At 36.1% G+C, this 19,563-nt stretch overlaps 1 protein-coding gene across 1 annotated transcript in view; it reads right to left on the bottom strand.

Annotated features, from left to right (window-relative positions):
• The window catches only part of CTNNA3 (catenin alpha 3), a 486,398-nt gene that overhangs the window by 291,464 nt on the left and 175,371 nt on the right, over nt 1–19,563 (bottom strand). Inside the window, exon 6 of the mRNA XM_073793552.1 lies at nt 864–983. Coding sequence (XP_073649653.1) covers nt 864–983 — 120 coding nt within the window. The remainder of the gene's footprint in view (nt 1–863; nt 984–19,563) is intronic.

The raw sequence follows: 19,563 nt of genomic DNA, 5'->3' as shown, positions 1-19,563 counted from the left end.
ATGCTATCCATCATTGAGCACATTCCCGAATTTCATGCAACCTAATTTAAACATCTAACTGGTTGTTCTGATCGGAACAAACATTCAGCCCCAGTAAAAGCTTGATGATCCTGACACCTAGTGGATGTGAAGAAACTGGAAAAGATCCAGTTTGGGAAAAGTAGCTAGCTACTATGGCGGTATCTTGCAAACACACAGAACTTAATGATTATTAATATTATAAAATATGAACTCTAAAACCAGCCCTATAAAAGTCTATTTTGGCTCTGGATTTATCTTGTGGTCTATAAAAAGAGGCTAAAAGACGTGCACTTGGAAAGCATGTTTCCCTTTAACCTTACACATTTAGCAAATTTTTACTCATCTTCAGAGATCAAACAAGAAAACTAAAGCTAAACTAAAAAAAAAAAAAAAAAAACAATTTGGCATATTTATGACTCCTTTCTTTAAGCTTGTATGTACATCCACATCCTTTTCTTGGTCTTGAGGTGGTTTTTCTCCTCACGTATCCCCTGTCAAATATAAAAGCCACCTGTTCAAGCTACATAGAGGTTCCCTTTATGCCACTAAGGCATCCTTAGTCAAAGGGTAGTTGAACCTTCACAAACCAGCAGGAGTTTTCTTTAAAAGAGGTAATAAGGACACTCGTGGAAACCCCCAAAGTGCACATATAAAAGCAGGACAACGTTGAATGCCGCAGGAAGCCGTGTGAACACGGCAGGTCAGCACCACAAAGCACAACTTATTTCTGCCCTAAATATTAGAAGATAAGTCTCCCCAGACCCACCTGAGCCTCTGACAGGCAGGAAGGCGAGAAGACTAAAGTGTTCGTATCGTCCACCAAGGAGAGCTCTAAATCCTACCTGCTGACGTTTGAAGGCTAAATAGTCCAGATTTTCCAGCTCCTTCCCAAGCTTCTGGTAGGTTTTCTGGAGGTCAGATTTGTTGGAAACATTTTTAAGAGACTCAAATGTCCTCTGAAACTGAAATCAAAAACAAAAGTAAATCATTAGGATAGCAGCATATTTTTCTCAAATTCCTAACCAGTAACACAGACAAATAGTCAATACTGAGCCTCAGTTTCTCCTATTCATAATACAGAGGTAACAGAGGCTAGCTAATTGCCTTTGAATTAAATAGTTAGGCACAATTATACAGAATTAGAAACTATGTGCTAAGTACAAGCAACATTATTGCATGAATGAGAAGCCTGTTTAGTCCTCATTCTAACAGAAGAACATACTGCATTAAAAAAATTTTTTCTTTAACTCTTCATGTCTGCTACCACTCCTAAAGAAAAAAATTGCAATGAATGTATAATTTCAAATCATAATGAGAAAGTATTAAAAAGAGGTCTCACATCCCAATCATGGAAACAAATTTATGTAAAGGTAGCCACTTGCCTCTATAGAAACATTTATGCAGAATAGGCACCCAGCAAACTTCAGCCAGGAAGATCTCTCAGATCTTATATTTTGAGAAGAAAGGAGAACAAATGTCTTGATGATCGAAGCATATGTAGCATGTTCAGCAAACATTTATTCATTTCTGCTCTATAACGGACATGAGTTAATGAAATCAGTTCTGCTGAATCAGAATGCTCCATTCATTTTTAAGTCAGATACTAGATAAACACAAAGAAGACAAATTGCAGTGTATCACAGAATATTGTTCTGCTACTAATAATTAAGCAAAAGGAGCTCACAAGAAATTGAATTCTTGGTTTATTTTAGTAAACTAGAACATACTTTAGAGGATTAGTGATTGAAAATGTCAAGTAATATTTGCAAGACATTTGCATCTGCTCTTTCTTTATGTCATTTATTTCCCATATTCTCAATGTGTGCCATTAGATAGAATTCTACAGAGACTTCACCATCTTAAACACACCAGAATTCCACTGTGACTATGATGCTACGAGACAGGCTAATAAGATTTTATAGAATATAATTAAGTTTCCAGGGAAATGATTTGACCCTTACTATTTCAAACTCCATGGAATAAGTCATATTATAATGGCATTCTACTGAATTAAATCCTCAATTTCATGAAAGCAACATGTTTATCTCAATCCAAGGTGACAGAGGAAAAAGAAACAGGAAATAATAGTGCTAAACTTTCACAGCAGGACAATAAATTAAATTCAACAAACAATCTTTTAGAGCCTACTATGTACAAGGCACTATGAATATAAAACATACTTCCTGCCCTAAAGTAACTTATAGACTACCAGGGAAATTAGACATGAAACTCAGAAATGGGAAAGATACTGACATTTACTGAGTGCCTGCTCAGTGCCAGGTACTTTATCCTTTCCAAGTTACTCCTCACAAGAACCACTGGAGTTCCTATTTGTCTTCCCATTCTACAAGTAAACTGAGACTCAGAAAGCTTGAACCATTTTTTTTCAATAATACATAATTTTAATTCATAAAAAGATACATTCATTAATTTTTCTTTCACCCAGCCTTTTCTCCTAATCTGGCTTTGTCCAGGTTCTCCTGAGAACCACAAAACCTTATATTAAGCCAAATGTTCCTTTTTTTCCAGTTTTATTGACATAATTGACATATAGCACTGTATAACCTAAGGTGTGCAGCATAATGACTTGATTTACATACATCACAAAATGATTATCACAATAAGTTTAGTGAACATCCATTATCTCATATAGATACTTTTGTAAGAAAGTATTTTATATTTCTTTTTAAAGAAATATAAAAAAAAAATTATTTCCTTGTGATGAGAACACTTCGAATTTACTCTTAACTTTCAAATATAACATGCAACATTGTTAAACATATTTATCATGTTGTACATCAGATTTCTAGTACTTATTTACCTTATAACTGGAAGTTTGTACCTTTTGACTACCTTTGTCCAATTCCCTCTCCCACCGCACCCCGCCTCTGGTAATCACAAATCTGATCCCTCTTTCTACGCGGTTTTTTTTTTGGTTGTTTAGTTGTTTGTTTTTGAAGTATAACTGACCTATGTTAGTTCCTGGTTTACAACGTAGTGATTCGATATGTCTATACATTTCAAAATGGAACTGGATTTTTACTATAATGTTTATGCTTTTTCTACTCTACCATTAACTTTAACACAAGGCAAAGTAGTAAAAGGAGTGCAAAAAAGGATTTAAAAGTAACATGTGGTGGGACTTCCCTGGCCGTCCAGTGGTTAAGACGCCACACTTCCAATGCAGAGGGCATGGGTTTGATCCCTGGTCGGGGAACTAAGATCCTTAATGACGCAAGGCATGGCCAAAAAAAAAAAAAGTAACATGGTAAAATATTAAAAAAAAAACATTGATACTGACAGAGAGACTCAGGTCATATGGAAGACATGAGGGAATTTGAGGTGGGCCTCAAAGGAGTTTTCAGAGCCTTAAATGGGAACTGGTTCTACCCATCAGTTTAAACAGCCAAAGTCTGTTCATTTTCCCCCTTTTGTAGCATAGTAAACAACTTTCTTTTAACATAATTTTAATGACCTTTATATAAACTATTTATCATGTTGTATGATCATTTCTGTGCCTTGCCCACTTCTTGGTCCCTTTTCACTATGTTCAAATCAAACTAACACCAGATCTGAGATTCTAAACAATTTAAGTAATTTTATATATAAATTAACATAAGCTATTTTACCAATCAACCTATTTAATTCTAAAGCATTCATCATCCCCTGCATCTTCTCTTCCCTAAGAAATATAAGCTCTATTTCTTAACTATTTCTTCTTCACATTTATCTGTGAATTTTATACAACTCCAAATAGGAATTTTAGGGTAAACATATTTTCAAGCCTTCAAAATAAGAAACATGAAAACCAATACATCCAGGTAATATTTCCATGGCCAAAGAAAAAAGGGGGAAAATCCAATAATGATACATCCCCACAAGATGTTTTCATTAAACATCAGAGTTTGCATAATGTGGAGATTTAAGCTTGAACTTTCATTATCAGAACTTACATCCTCCATTTATTGATACTAAATAGTTCCAAGTACTCAAACTATGATGATTCATTCATTTAAGTTCATTTTTTCACTTAAAACAACAAATAATTGTCAAGGAGAGGTAATACAAAATCTATAATATAACTTTAAGCTAGATCCCTATCAAACACATCCCATTCCCGTCGGCTCACATATACACTTAAAGATGCTATAGAGTAAAAGCAATAATTTTACCTTGCAGGCGCAGCTGAAGTACAGAAGACAAAAATAAGACAAAGGTTAAGGTGAGATTTATATTTTACTTAAAGAGATTTAATGTTGCCTTGATTTGAAAATTTTTTGTTCCAATAGGCCACTGTGCTTGATAATTGAAACAGACCTCTTGAGATTTTCTACATTAGTTTAGTGCACTGTAGTCTCATTATATTGACTGCTTCTCAAAATAAATGACCTCTCAGTTGAAGCTGGGAAAGGAAGCACAATCTAAGAGATTTTAATATTTCTGGATTTTACCTGTTCAAAGTTTTCAGTGGGAATTTTAAATGAACCAAAACCCCAAAATAATTTGTTGAACATTGAGTTTATCCTGTGTTAATATTTTTAACTCCTTGCAAACCAAATTCAAACTTTAAACAAAAAGCCCAATGAATAAATTTGAATCCAAAACAAACCTAGGTATGTTCTAAAAATGTCAAAACTGAATATTAAAACGGTCTCTGTACTGAGAAAGAAATCCAAATTCTGTCCTATTTGACTACCTTACCAAATTTCACACACAACAGACGAGAATAAGAAGATGCAAACAGTATCTCTAAGCCCAAACAGTAAGTATTGTATACCATAAAATTAAGCAATGTAAACACACCCAGAGTTTTTTTGTTTGTTTGTTTGTTTGTTTATTTTTGGCTGCATTGGGTCTTTGTTGCTGCACTCGGGCTTTCTCCAGTTGCGGTGAGTGGGGGCTACTCTTCGTTGCGGTGCGCGGGCTTCTCATTGCGGTGGCTTCTCTTGTTGCGGAGCACAGGCTCTAGGCACGCGGGCTTCAGTAGTTGTGGCACGCGGGCTCAGTAGTTGTGGCTCGCAGGCTCTAGAGCACAGGCTCAGTAGTTGTGGCACATGGGCTTAGTTGCTTCATGACGTGGGATCTTCCCAGACTAGGGCTCGAACCCGTGTCCCCTGCATTGGCAGGCGGTTTCTTAACCACTGCACCACCAGGGAAGTCCCCAAAGTAGTAATAATAGTAATCCACAAAATAATACAACAGAGACCATGACTGCTCATCTCCCATTAAAATAACTGAAAATCTGCTTTGCAGAAAACAGAAGCATGAGTAAGACAGAAAAGAAAATATCTAGTTTGACTCAGCATTCCCTCTTCCCAAATACATTTTCCTCCTTTTCCTGACAACATGTTTTGAAATAAATCTAAGTCAATGTTCTATACAAACTACACATTCAATGAGTTCATGAAAATTATGTAGATTCATGGAGTAATTTGAGAAAGAGAACAAGAAGAAACCAGCTGAAGCAGCAGGAAAAAATGCAGCCAGGGCTCTGGCAAGTAAAGTTTCCCTGGCACTCACCGCCAATGCCCTGGCTTCCTCTTGTAGTCAGATCAATACAATCAAATAATTCCACAGCTCCAGCAGCCTACTAATTCCCATAATGAAAGAATATTGAGTATCATTGCTCCAAAAGAATAGCCAGCTCAACAGTTGTCATTTTTCCTTATTTAATATTTTGTGCATTTGTACAAGGTACTAGATGTTACCTATAACATAAAAAAAATTCCATACTCACAGCATTATATATACAAAAGAGTATCCTATAAGTACCTGACTGAAGGCACTGAATCACCAAGTGTGATCTTAGTGTCCCTAAAATGTCAGAGTGAAATAGTGCCAAAAGATTCTGGAAACTAAAGCAGACGGAAGTAATGAGCAAAGACTAAATATTAATGCTCTATAAATATTAATGTTTAGAGTAAAAAGAAATTGTTTTAAGCATAAGAAATGGCTAATCCATCCTACTTAAATATGGCAAATACAGAGCAACCAAAATGAAGTAATATTGAGAAAAAAAATTATTTCATTTTCTGAAGTCAGTACATTGACTTTCATACATATTTTCCAAATGAACTTACCAGATGATAATATCACTCATGAAAAGGAAGTTTACAGCTAATGCTGAAAATTAAAGGACACATATATCTCAAATGATTTTTTACTGTAAGGAATGATAACCAAAGTTAAATTAAGAACATAGAACAAAATTGGGCTTGAAATCTAAACTAGAAGTAGTCCTGTGGAGTTTAAAGTACACTGGCCTTGAAGTCTGGGTTCAAGTCCTTGTTATGCCGTTTAATAATTTCATACCTTTGGACAAGTCACTACTACTCCAATTCTTGATTGTGTTACCTGTAAAATGGGAGAAATTGTCCTTGCCTGCCTGCTTTATAAGATTGTTGTGAAATCAGCTGAGGAAAAATGGAACACATTCATTCTACAAATCTTTTAACATGGGCCTGGCAACATGCCAGCCATGAAAGAAATGGAGGAAAACAAAAGAGAAATAGCTCTTGCCCTAGAAAAGCAAATCATCTAGCTTTACAGATTACTGCTTTATAAATTTTAAAGTTCCATAAAATTGTAAGAGACCACTGTCATTAAACTCATGCCCATTCAGTAGTGAATGAGGACTGAACAAAAGAGTAATTCAATAATTATTTATTGAGCATCTCTGAGCAAGGGATTTTTGAGGGAAATAGATACACTTATTTAGATTTTTTTCTTCAATATTACTACAAAACTTATTTTTATTTATTTAATTAATTCTATTTTATTATGGCAGAATACTTAACATGAGATACATGCTTCTTGAATTTTTAAGTATAAAATACATTGTTCTTGTCTATAGGTACAATGTTCTATATGAGATCTCTAGTTTATTCACATAGTTTAACTGAAACTTTATGCCCACTAATTCCCCATTTGTGTGTTCTTGGCACCCTTGTTGAAGATCAGTGACTGTATACACATGGATTTACTTCTGGGCCCTCCATTCTGTTCCACTGATCTACATGTCTCTCTTTATGCCAGTACCATACTGTTTTGTTTACTGCAGCTTTGTAATATTTTTGAAATACAGTAGTGTGATGCCTCCAGCTTTGTTCTTCTTTCTCAGAATTGAGTTGACTATTTGTGGTTTTTATGTGGTTCCGTATGAATTGTAGAGTTGTTTTTCAATTTCTGTTATAAAAATGTCACTGGGATTTTAATAGGAATTCCTTTGAATCTGTAGATCACTTTGGGTATGGACATTTTAACAATATTAAGTCTATCAATCCATGAACATGGGATGTCTTTCCATTTGGGTCTTCTTTAATTTCTTTCATCAATGTTGTATAGTTTTCAGTATTACAAATCTTTCACCTCCTTAGTTACATTTATTCCTAGGTATTTTATTCTTTTTGGTGCTACTGTAAATGGCATTGTTTTCCTAATATCCTCTTCAGATAGTTCATCATAAGTGTATAGAAATGCAACTGATTTCTATATCCTGATTATATATCCTACAACTTTACTGAATTTGTTTATTAGTTCTACCAGTTTTTTTGGTGGAGTCTTAAGGGTTTTTTTTGTATATAATATCATCTTATCTGAAACTAGTGACAGTTTTTCTTCCTCCTTTCCAATCTGGATGTCTTTTATTTCTCTTTATTGCCTAGTTGCTATGACTAGGACTTCCAATACAATGTTGAATAAAAGTGGTGAGAGTGGGCATCCTTGTCTTTTTCCTGATCTTAGAGGAAAAGTTTTCAGCTCTTCATCATCATGTATGATGTAAGTTGTGAGCTTGTCATATATGGACTTTATTATGTTGAGGTGCTTTCCTTCTATTCCTAGTTTGTTGAGAATTTTCAACGTAAGGTAGCTAGCTAGTGGGAAGCAGCCGCATGGCACAGGGATATCGGCTCGGTGCTTTGTGACCGCCTGGAGGGGTGGGATAGGGAGGGTGGGAGGGAGGGAGACACAAGAGGGAAGAGATATGGGAACATATGTATATGTATAACTGATTCACTTTGTTATAAAGCAGAAACTAACACACCATTGTAAAGCAATTATACCCCAATAAAGATGTTTAAAAAAAAAATGATGTTGAATTTTTTTCAAACTTTTTTTCTGCATCTATTGAAATGATCGTGTGATTTTTACCCTTTATTCTGTTCATGTGCTGTATCACATTGATTGATTTTCATATGTTAAACCATTCTTGTATACCAGGTAAAACCCACTCGGTCACAGTGTATCATCCTTTAATATGCTACTGAATTCAGTGTGTTAGTATTTTTTTGAATATTTTTCCATCTATATTCATTAGGGATATTAGCCTGTAATTTCTTTTCTTGTAGTATTCTTATCTGGCCTCATAAAATGAGTTTGAGAGTGTTCCCTCTGCTTCAGTCGTTTGGAAGAGTTTGAGAAGCACTGACATTAATTCTTCTTTAAATGTTCAGCAGAATTCACTAGTGAAGCCATCTGGTCCTGGGTTTTTCTTTGTTAGGAGGTTTTGATTATTTATTCAATCTCCCTTCTTGTTATAGGTCTGTTCAGACTTTCTATTCCTTCATGATTTAGTCTTGGTGGTAAGTTGTATGTTTCTAGGAATTTATACATTTCTTCTAGGTATTGTTCATTGGTGTATAATTATTCATAGTAGTTTTGTTTTGTTTTGTTTTGTTTTGCGGTACGCCGGCCTCTCACTGTTGTGGCCTCTCCCATTGCGGAGCACAGGCCCCGGACGCGCAGGCTCAGCGGCCATGGCTCACAGGCCCAGCCGCTCCGCGGCATGTGGGATCTTCCCGGACTGGGGCACGAACCCGTGCCCCCTGAACCGGCAGGCGGACTCTCAACCACTGTGCCACCAGGGAAGCCCCATAGCAGTTTTTATGATCATTCTTTATTTCTGTGGCCTCAGTTGTAATGTCCCATATTTCATTTCTGATTTTATTTGAGTCTTCTCTCTTCTGTTCTTAGTCTAGCTAAGGTTTGTCTATTTTGTTTATCTTTTTAAAAAACCAACTCTTGGTTCTGTTGGGTTTTTTTCTCATTTTCCTAATTTCTATTTCATTTATTTCTGCTCTAATGTTTGTGATTTCCTTTCTTCTTCATTCTTCTAACTGAGCTTAGTTCTTCTTTTTTAGCTCTTTGAGGTATAAAGTTCTTGCTTGAGATCTTTCTTCTTTTTAACACACTATTGACTGGGGGATTCTTGCAGAAACGAACGCCTCTGGCTGGCAATTTGTTATGTAAGTGAATACTGAAACACCCACGTTTGAGTAAATATCAACAACTTATTTTGCACTTAATGTATTTCTCTGAAGCTTTGTACATGTCTTACTAAACCATTCTAATATTTCATTAGAGTGTGATAGGCAGTATAGCAGGCACCTCTGTGCAGGGGAATAGAACATCTATTCCAAACATACCGTGTTTCACTGTGCTTTACCCTGGAAGAGCAGACTCTACACTTTCTGGCTGCACTTGTCTTTTTAGCCTTGTGGTTATTATTTCCTCTAGAATATGTTCTTTTATTTTACCTGATAGTCGACAAGGTGGATCTTTGCACAGGGCTCTTTTAGAAACACCACAAGAAGGACAAGGTGCAGGACTGCCACTACATTCACCAGAATGGTCAGTTACCCATTCTCTAGGTATTGCTAACAAAAATTGCTTGTAAGTCATTTTATCCTGTGCATTTAGGCTACAATAAATTTTAAAGCACTGAATAAACCATTTTCGAGTTTTCTGGAGGATATTGAAGTTTTCCAGATATTGATCAGATCAATCAACTCCTTTCATATATTTATTATACTCTAATATACAAGTGGGCTTTAGTTATCTGATGGCCAGTCCTCCTGTCTTCCTTTCCTGTAGATGCTATGGGGAGAGGCATCATGAATAGTTGTCAGCATGCAGACTAGCCTCTTGCCTTTCCAGAGAAGAAGAATCATTTCTCCCTTCCATAAGAACGCCATTTCTCCCCTCTGTAGATTTTTCGATTTCTCCTTTAATTGGTTTGGTAGACCACAATTCTCTCTTATAGTTCCACAAACTCTGGCTTTATTTTTCAACAATATTTCAGATGTGGACACACTGTTGTAATAATTGTCTTGGTAAAGATGGTACCATGAACCAAGATAAGGTTGTACGACCAATAATAGTTTCTTGCAGTTTCTTTCCTTCACCCATGTAAATCTCAAGGTTGCATATATATCCAGTTTCACTTTTGCTAACCATCCTGACCAAAATTCCATATTTTGTAAGTTTTCCAGGGTTAAAGGTTTTGAATCTGAGTTGTCCTCCCCACTTTATCATTGCCTCATCAAGTAATAGCTCTCATTTGGGTATATAGATCAATTGAAATTTTGGTAGAAATAATCCAAAAGAGGTTTAACTTTTGAAATTCTGTCTGCAGGAAGTGGAGTTTCTGAGTTATCATTAAAGTGAAGAAATGTCATTATTTGTTCAAACCTTCTTCCTGTCATAATCTTTGGAAAGATAGGTGTTTCAAGTAAGGGATCAGTCGACCAATATTCTCTCCAGTGTGACTTTCTTATTTGTCCCATCAAAATTATTAATCCAAGAAACTTCTTCATGTCACTATTGGTTACATCAGTCCATTTTAAAGCCTTATCATACTTTTTATATGATTTTTCATTCTGTTAGTAATACAAGTTTGTTTGAGAAGCGACCAACTCGAAAAAGTCATTACCAAAAATTAATTCTGTTATTTCACTAACACTTCGCGGGTTATTACATTCAACAGTTACACCTGACGCACCTGTAAAGACTTCAAATTTTCATGAAATGTTGTCTTCAAGCCACTCTTCTGTAGAAGCAAAGGAGCATTCTCTAGCACTGTGAGTTTCATTTTCACTTTCTGTATCAGAATCAGTCACTAAGGTTTTTCGTCTTTTTCTTGGTCTAATATTCAATTCACATCATCTGAATCAGAACTATATTCTGAAGAACTATAATCTTCAGAGACACTAGTATATATGTCACCTGGACAATCAGAGAAAGTATCTGCAAAAAATTCACCAAAAAATTCTTCTTCACTCAAAATTTCATGGAATCATTGTTTTAAATTTTACAGTAATAAACTTGCATTTATAATATATACAAGGTGGGAACAAAAACCTAACAGAGCAAAATGTGAATGATAATGACAATCATAAGTTGTATAATGAACCCCTGATCAATTTTAAGCTCTAACAACTTCGCATGGTGATGTTAATTGTATCACTCTCTAAAAACGTATTGATATGTCTCCGGTCAGTAACGTTCAGGTAACAAAAGATGTATTAATAGGTCTCTGGTCAATAATGTGTTAATGTAGGGATTTATCTCTGTGAACTTCCTTCTTAACACTAGTTTTGCTGCATCCCATAAGTTCTGATATATTTTCATTTTCATTTGTTTCAAGGAATTTCCTAATTTCCTTTCTGATTCCAACTTTGACCTAATGGTTCAAAAGTGTGTCATATAATTTCCACATATTTGTAAATTTTCCAGTTTTCCTTCTCTGTCAATTTCTAGTTTCATTCCATTGTGGCAGAAAAGATCCTTGATATTATTTTAATCTTCTTAGATTTGTTAAGACTTGTTTTGTGACCTAACATGTTATCTATCCTGGAGAAAGAGCCGTGTGCATTTGAGAAGAATGTGCATTCTGCTACTGTTGGGTGAAATGTTCCATATATGTCTGTTAGATCCATTTGGTTTATATTATTGTTCAGGTCTTCTGTTTCCCTATTGATCTTCTGTCTAGATGTTCTATCCATTTTTCAAAGTGAGGTACTGAAGACTCCCACCTATTGTATTGCTATCTATTTCTCCCTTCAGTCTGTCAATGTTTGCTTAATACATTTAGGTTCTCTAATGTTGGATGCATATATATTTATAATTGTTTTATCTTCCTGGTGAATTTACACTTTCACCATTATATAATGTCCTTCTTTGTCCCTTTTGATAGTTTTTGACTTAAACTTCCTTTTGTCTAAATATAGCTCCTGATCCCTTTTGGTTACCATTTGCATGGAATATCTTTTTCCATCCCTTTACATGCAGCCTGTATGTATCCTTAAATCTAAAGTAAGTTTCTTTTGCACAGCATACAGTTGGGTCTTGTTTTTTTAATCCAGTCAGCCACTTTGTGTCCTTTGATTGAGTTTAATCCACTTACATTTAAAGCAATTATTGATAGAGAAGGATTTACTATTGCCACTTCATCAGTTGCTTTTGTTAATCTCTTAGTTCTTTTTTCTGTCTTTTCCTCTCTTGCTATCTTCCTTTATGTTTTGCTGGGTTTTTTATATTGATACACTTTGATTTCTTTGTGTGTGTGTGTGTGTGTGTGTGTGTGTGTAACTTCTACTGTATTTTTTGTGGTTACTTTGGAGTTTACATAAAATGTAACAGTCTGTTTTAAGCAGATAACAACTTAAGTTCAGTTGCATACAAAAACTGCACTTTTACTTCTCTCTCTCACACACACAACACACACACACTTTATGTTATTGTTCTCAAAATTTACATCTATTCATGTTGTATAATTTTACCATATTTTTTAGTCATAGCTATTTTAAATATTTTTTCTCTTAACTTTTATACTAGAATGAAAAGTGATTTACCTACCACCATTACAGTAATACAGTATTCTGTATTTGTCTATATATTTACCATTACCAGAGTTTCATACTTCCTTATGCTGTAGTGTTGCTATTTCAAATCTTTTCATTTCAACTTGAAGTACTCCCTTTAGCTATTCTTGTAGGCCAGGTCTAGTGGTGATGAACTCCATCAGCTTTTGTATGGTAAACTCTTTTTTTAGTTTAAAAAAAAAAAAAAAAAAAAAAAACACCTTCCCTGGCCTTGAGTAGTACCATGTTCACTATGATGTTCTCAAGCTCCACAGGCTGTGGTGCCAACAGGCCCACTGGGCTGAGCCACCAGCCAGGACTACACAAGGGAGCTGGGACCGGATGGCAATTGCCATGGCTCTATTTGGCTCACAGTGACCACACCATAGTTTCCCAAGCCTCCCTGGCTGATGCCGCCTGTCATGTACTCCCCCTCACCTCCCAGTACCACCCTGATAACCTTGGAAATTCTTTATTGATCCATTTTTGAAGATAAGTTTTGCTGGGTATAGTATTCTTAGATGGCAGTTTTTTTCTTTCAGCACTGCCTCTGGCCTGCAAAGTTTCTGCTGAAAAATCCACTGATAGCCTTATAGGGGTTGCCTTGTATGTGACAAGTTGATTTTCTCTTGTTTGTTGTTTTTCACTCCCTTTTTCTCTTTGACTTTTGACAATTTGATTACAGTAGTCTGCCCTTATTGCAGGGATACATTCCAAGACCCCCCAGGGATACCTGAAACTATGCATAGTACCAAACCACATACATACTGTTTTTTCTTATACTAACAGGCAGGTAGCATAAAAAGCATGGATACACTAGACAAAGAGATGATTCATGTCCCAGACAGGACAGAGCAGGATGGCATGAGATTTCATCACACTACACAGAACAGCATACAATTTAAAACTTATGAATTGTTTATCTCTGGAATTTTCCATTTAATATTTTTGGACCACAGTTGACCATGGGTAACTGAAACCAAGGAGAGCAAAACTACAGATAATGGCTACTACTGTATAATGCGTCCAGCACAGATTTCTTTGGGTACATGTTTTTCAGTATCTTTTGGGCTACTTAGATCTGGATTGCCATTTCTTTCCCCAGATTTAGGGTATTACCAGCCATTATTTATTTGAATAAGCTTCCTGGTCCTTTTTCTATCTCTCTTTTCTCCTGCTGATACTCCCATAATGTTTAATGGTATTCAATAAATCCTTTAGCTATCTTCACTCTTCATTTGTTTCTTTTTGCTCCTCTGACTAAACTATTTCCAGTGACCTATCTTCAAGTTCACTGATCCTTTCTTCTGCTTGATCTAGTCTGCTGTTGAATTTTTCAGTTCAATTGTTGTGTTCTTTAGCTCCATGATTTGTTTCGTACTTATTATATTTTTTACCTCTTCGTTGAAATTCTCACTTTGTTCATGCATTGTTCTCTTGGCCTCAGTGAGCATCTTTATGACTGTTATTTTGAATTCACTGTCAGGTAAATCATATAACTCTGTTTCATTAGGGTCAGTTTCTGGAGATTCATCTCATTCCTTTGTTTGGAACATCTTTGCCTGATTCTTCATTTTCCTTAGCTCTCTGTGTTGCTGTCTACATATTCGACAAAGCAGGCACCTTTCCTAGACTTTGTGGACTGGCTTTATGCAAGAGAAGACCTCCCACCAAACAGCTGGGCTTCTACCAACTCTCACTCCCTATGGAGAAACAGGCAGCTGCAGTTTTTGTCTACTTACTCTGTGCTGAGCCAGAGGGGGCAGGGAGCTGTGGTGTTTTACCAGTCTAAGCCACCCCCTCCATTTCTCCCTACCAGGTGGCTAGACTTTGATGGATCCATCAGAACTCCAAGACAGGCAAGATAAAGCCAGTTTTCTGGGGAGCCCCCTCAGAAAGGCTAGAGTGCTGGACTATGAACCAACCCCCAGGGGCAGGGACTCCAGTGAGAAGGTATCCCAAATATCCCTACTGAGGCAAGACTGAACACAAACCTGATTCATCATTCAGTGAGCATTCCACCAAACCACAAGGTCTCAAAGATTTGTGAACAAAGGTTTAAGTTCACCCTAGAAACCTTCCCCAGGTGACCTCATACAAACCAATTGCTTCTCCTAATGCTTACTTCTTGAGGCTTTCCAATCTTATTCGCTCCAAATGTATCTTTCAATGTCTAGTACCTCTCATACATGCCTCAAATCCAATATGTATAAAATCTATAAACTGCTTCTCCTCTATGTAAACAGCAAACCAATGTCCTCAAAGCCCAACTAGATTCCTCGAAGGTTGCTTGATGCTTCCCTTTCCTTCTGAGCAGATTCCAATCACTTTCCAAATTGCAGACTGTTCCTCCGTCATTTTTATCATTCATTCCCCACCCCACACCATCATTTCACAACCAGATGACATCACCTCATCACTGGCATCTCTGCCTCCACTCTGGCCCCCTTGCCCACTGCTACCAGAATAATAGTCCTAAAATTCAAATCTTGTATCATTTCCCTGCTTAAAATCTTTAATAGTTCCCCCTTAGCTTTCAGACTAAAGTTCAAACTTTTTAACTTAGCACATAGGCCTGTCACAAGTAGGTCTATGCCTACCTCTGCAGCTTCAACTCTTGTTCCTCCCACAAAATCATCCTTCATCCCAGCCGTTTAGAACTACTACTGGTCTTTAAGCATGTACTATTCCCTCCAGGTAAAATGCTCTCTGCCCGCACCACTTTCTTTGTCTAGTTAACTCACTCTCCAAACTTAGCCTTGCATTATTCATTCAAAACACTCCCTTGATATAACTGCCATCATGCCTCCACAATAATTCCAGGAGAACAGGACCATGGTAGTGTATTTTCTAAATCTGACTCTCTAGCACATATTATGGTGACTGGCACACAGTAAGCACACAAAAAATAACTGTCTGCTGAATGGACTAATTAATGAAACTCGAGCTACCTGGAATGATGCAAGTCCTTTTTAAAAGTTAAATTTTTTTACATGGCTTAAATTTCCTTTGTCTCTAAAGTTTTCAATATGAAATTCAGCACAAATCCAGCAATTTGTGTCCTATTTGCCTCCATTTCTTATTTCTCCTATTCCATCTAATACCAGTCCTGTGACTTGGTTTTTTCTTTAAACGTTAAAAGCTCTCTACATATTTTGCCAAGAATCTCCTGTAGAATATACTTGGCTTCTAACAGCAATTTAACTATATAGTAATTTCCCTCCTTATAAACTGCTGATATTTTTAAAAATAAGATTTAGAAACCCTTTTGCTGGTACATATCTGCATTTTAACAATAGAAGGTGGCATCAAAAAGTCTCAGTTACCATTATTGTAATGTGTGATTTTCTGTCAATGTTATGAATATTCTTCATATTCAGAATTATTGTTCAGTATACAAATGCTTTATAGCAATGCTTGTAGCAAATATTAAATATGTATTTGACATAAAAAGTTATTAAATAGAGGTGCCATTTCCTATAATGACATCGGTCTATTTTTTAATCCAAAGGGACAAATATTCCCATTTAAAAAAAATAAAACAGGCTATGGTATGATAACAGAAAAAGTCAGAGAAGTTAGTTCAACTCAGGAGTTAATTTATTTCCCTTCATTTTTAGGAATAAGGAGAATATTGCACTGCAGGAGTCGAAAAATGGGAGCAAGGTACCATAGTGCAAAAAGGTAGGACAAGGAAAGGAAGGAAGGTGAAAGAAAATTTGCACCAGTTCTTACAACGTATTTTATATATTATATCATTTAATCTTCACAAGGCCCCTAAGTATTCAGAGTAAGTTTTATTATCCATATAGCTCAGAAGAAGAAACTAAGGTTCACAAATTTTTAATTTTCCCAAAGTCGCCCAGCTAATCAACAACAGAACCAGGATTCAGGCAAGGTCTCCCTGCTGCCAAAAGCCACCTTTGCTCTCCATCTTGCCCTGACCCCCAAAGAAAGCAAGAGATATGCAAGCCAACATTCTCTCAAAGAAAACTGACCCTTACAAAATTCATATGCCAATAAAATAGGATGTGGAATCTCGAGATGTATAAATAGTACAAAAAAGTTAAAAAAAAACTTGAACAGTACCAGAGAGAAATTTTTAAATTTAAATTCCCATAGAAAATTATCAGCAGTGGTGGTAATAAAGCCAAACTGCCTTTCCAAGTTTCTACAATTAATTACATACTGAAATATCATTGCTTTTTTTCTCTGTCCTCTCTTACCTTTGATTTGGACTTAATTCCCCCCAGAAGAAAACATGTACTTCCTTAAGGAACTAGACACATTTAAAACTGCCAAGTCAGGAATCCTTGATATATTTAATTATATATTAACTCTGTATTGGCTGGCAGTACTTATCCTATGGAGAGTTACTCAGTGAATCATGTTTGCATGAGTTGGTGGTCTCAGGCTACATCTTCATAAATGTTTGATCATAACTGCATCTCTGGGACAGTCTCAGTGGAAAGAGGATAATTTAATAAAGATAAGGAATCAGGAAATATATAGGTACGGACTATCAATCAAAAGTAGAGTAATATCTCATTTACCCGACTTATAAAAGGAAATATACCTCAATAGGGATGAAGAATTTTGTTATTTAGAAAAAAATTATAATAAGGAAGAAAAGAGTAAGGCCACTTAAGAAAACATTGTGATAGCAGAGGAATTCTTTGACACTGTGCAATAAAGAATAAATACCAAAAAAAATGTAGCAGGGATTTTTGTGAGTGTTATTGGGGGGAGAAAGCCCAAACTGAGCAGAAGCTTGCATAAAATAATAAGACTGGAGGAGAGGCAGGTCTTTGCCCATCATATTCAAAACTAGGAAAAGAAATAAAAAATTAGGCCACTGCTTTTGAAAGAAGAATGTGTGTCCAGAAGAAGAAATCTAGATCTTCAAAGTTGATGCCCTCCCCGCAAAAAACATAGATTATTTTACAATAGGATGGTGTGTATGTGAGAGAGAGAAAGAGACAGAGAGAAAAAGAGAGAGAGAGAGAGAGAGAGAGAGAGGGAGTTGACTACAGAGTTCTTAGGAAAGGAACAGTTTATATTGAGGAAAATACCTTCAGATGTAATTTAAGAGACATAGTGATATCTGAGGACACAAATGAGCAGAGGCCGAGTCAACGGTGGCTTGACAGAATATTTTACTCCTTAGGGGTGTGAGGGAAAACAAAGGAGAGTAGGTAGGGAGAAAGGAGGTAGAAGGACAATGAGATGAAGTTGCTTCAAACGATTTTGAAGATTTCTAATATACAAACTGAAACCACTTAGAATATATTGTTACACTACAGAACCCCCTCCCTTCCACCTTCCAAGTTTCTAATAGATTTGCCATATACATGAACATGCCTTGTGCAGGAGTATTTGTATGTATATGTGTGTGTTAAAGGGGAAAAGGGTCATCTTCCAAGTATGAATTAACATACTATAGAATAGCAGTAGAAAGACCATCCATAACCTAAAGTAATTCTGTGGAAGCAAGAGCTTGGAGCCAGAGATGACCCTGAGAATATGAGCCTAAGAAAATTTGCAGAAATCTTGGGAGAACATTGTACTTTACAGGACGTGGAATGAGGGTTCAAACCAATTATATCTAGATCTTAAGGGCAAGGAGATGCTAGCAGATGAGTGGTTTATAACCATAAGTAAGTAGGATGTGAGTAACTGAAAAATGAAAGTCAAAAAAAAAAATAGAAAAGGAATAATACCAAGCAAACAATGGTCACTTAGAGCTCTTATGGGGTTATTAAAAGTAAGTCATGCCAAACTAACGTCATTTCCCTTAAAATTGGGGCTACGAGACTGGTAAATCTGTGATGCCACAGATATAATACATCTTGATTTCAGAAAGGCCTTTGAGAAAGTACTAGAGAATAAAATAAAGAAACATGGTTTATTCATTCAAATGAAGTGAGTTTGAAGCTCATTTCAACGACTTTATTCAAAACATGTTAATATTTGATTGATGCTATCTAAAAGAAAGCTATAGCATTAAACAATTTTTAATGAATAAATTGTTAAAGAAATCTGAAAATGACACCAATTTGGGAGGGGAAAACAAATCAAATGTCAAAAAGATCTGGATGGGGCTTCCCTGGTGGAGCAGGGGTTGAGAGTCCGCCTGCCGATGCAGGGGACACGGGTTCGTGCCCCGGTCCAGGAAGATCCCACATGCCACGGAGCGGCTGGGCCCATGAGCCGTGGCCGCTGAGCCTGTGCATCCGGAGCCTGTGCTCCGCAGTGGGAGAGGCCACAACAGTGAGAGGCCCGTGTACAGCAAAAAAAAAAAAAAAAAAAAAAAGATCTGGATGGATATAACAAAAAGACAACTAAGAAGATAAAATGCATTGAATATAAATATAACATCAACCTTTACATATAAAAAGATAAAACTAGTATCACAGGAGGAAGATCTAGATTAAAAGTAGTCTGAGTTCAGAGACTTGGAGGTTTTAATTGCTCACAAAATCAGTAAGAACCAACAGCATGACAAGGCTATCATAATAGGTAAGATAATACTGGACATTAAATCAGGGAGGTAACTGTCCAAGTATAATATGGAATGTTCACATGAAAGCATTTGTTTTTATTTCAAGATGTTTTGATTTCAACATTTTATGGCAGTTACCTATCTAGAATATGCATAGGAAAGGATTTACAGAGATGATTTGGGGGATTTTTGTTTCCTATATTAGCAAATTAGTAAGTCACAATTCAACCCTCTGCTGAAGAAAACTAACAAAATTTGATGAAATATAAAATACTTCATGTTAAAAACATCAAAAAGCTAACAAAACAGTGCGGAATTTCCTGATATAAGTTCCAGAAGAGGTAACATTTAGTATACAAAGATAGCCATTCACATGAGAAGACAAGACACCATGAGCAT

This window comes from Tursiops truncatus, chromosome 16 (genome assembly GCF_011762595.2).
Source record: "Tursiops truncatus isolate mTurTru1 chromosome 16, mTurTru1.mat.Y, whole genome shotgun sequence".
Lineage (NCBI taxonomy): Eukaryota > Metazoa > Chordata > Mammalia > Artiodactyla > Delphinidae > Tursiops > Tursiops truncatus.
This window is presented reverse-complemented; position numbering and strand designations above follow the sequence as displayed.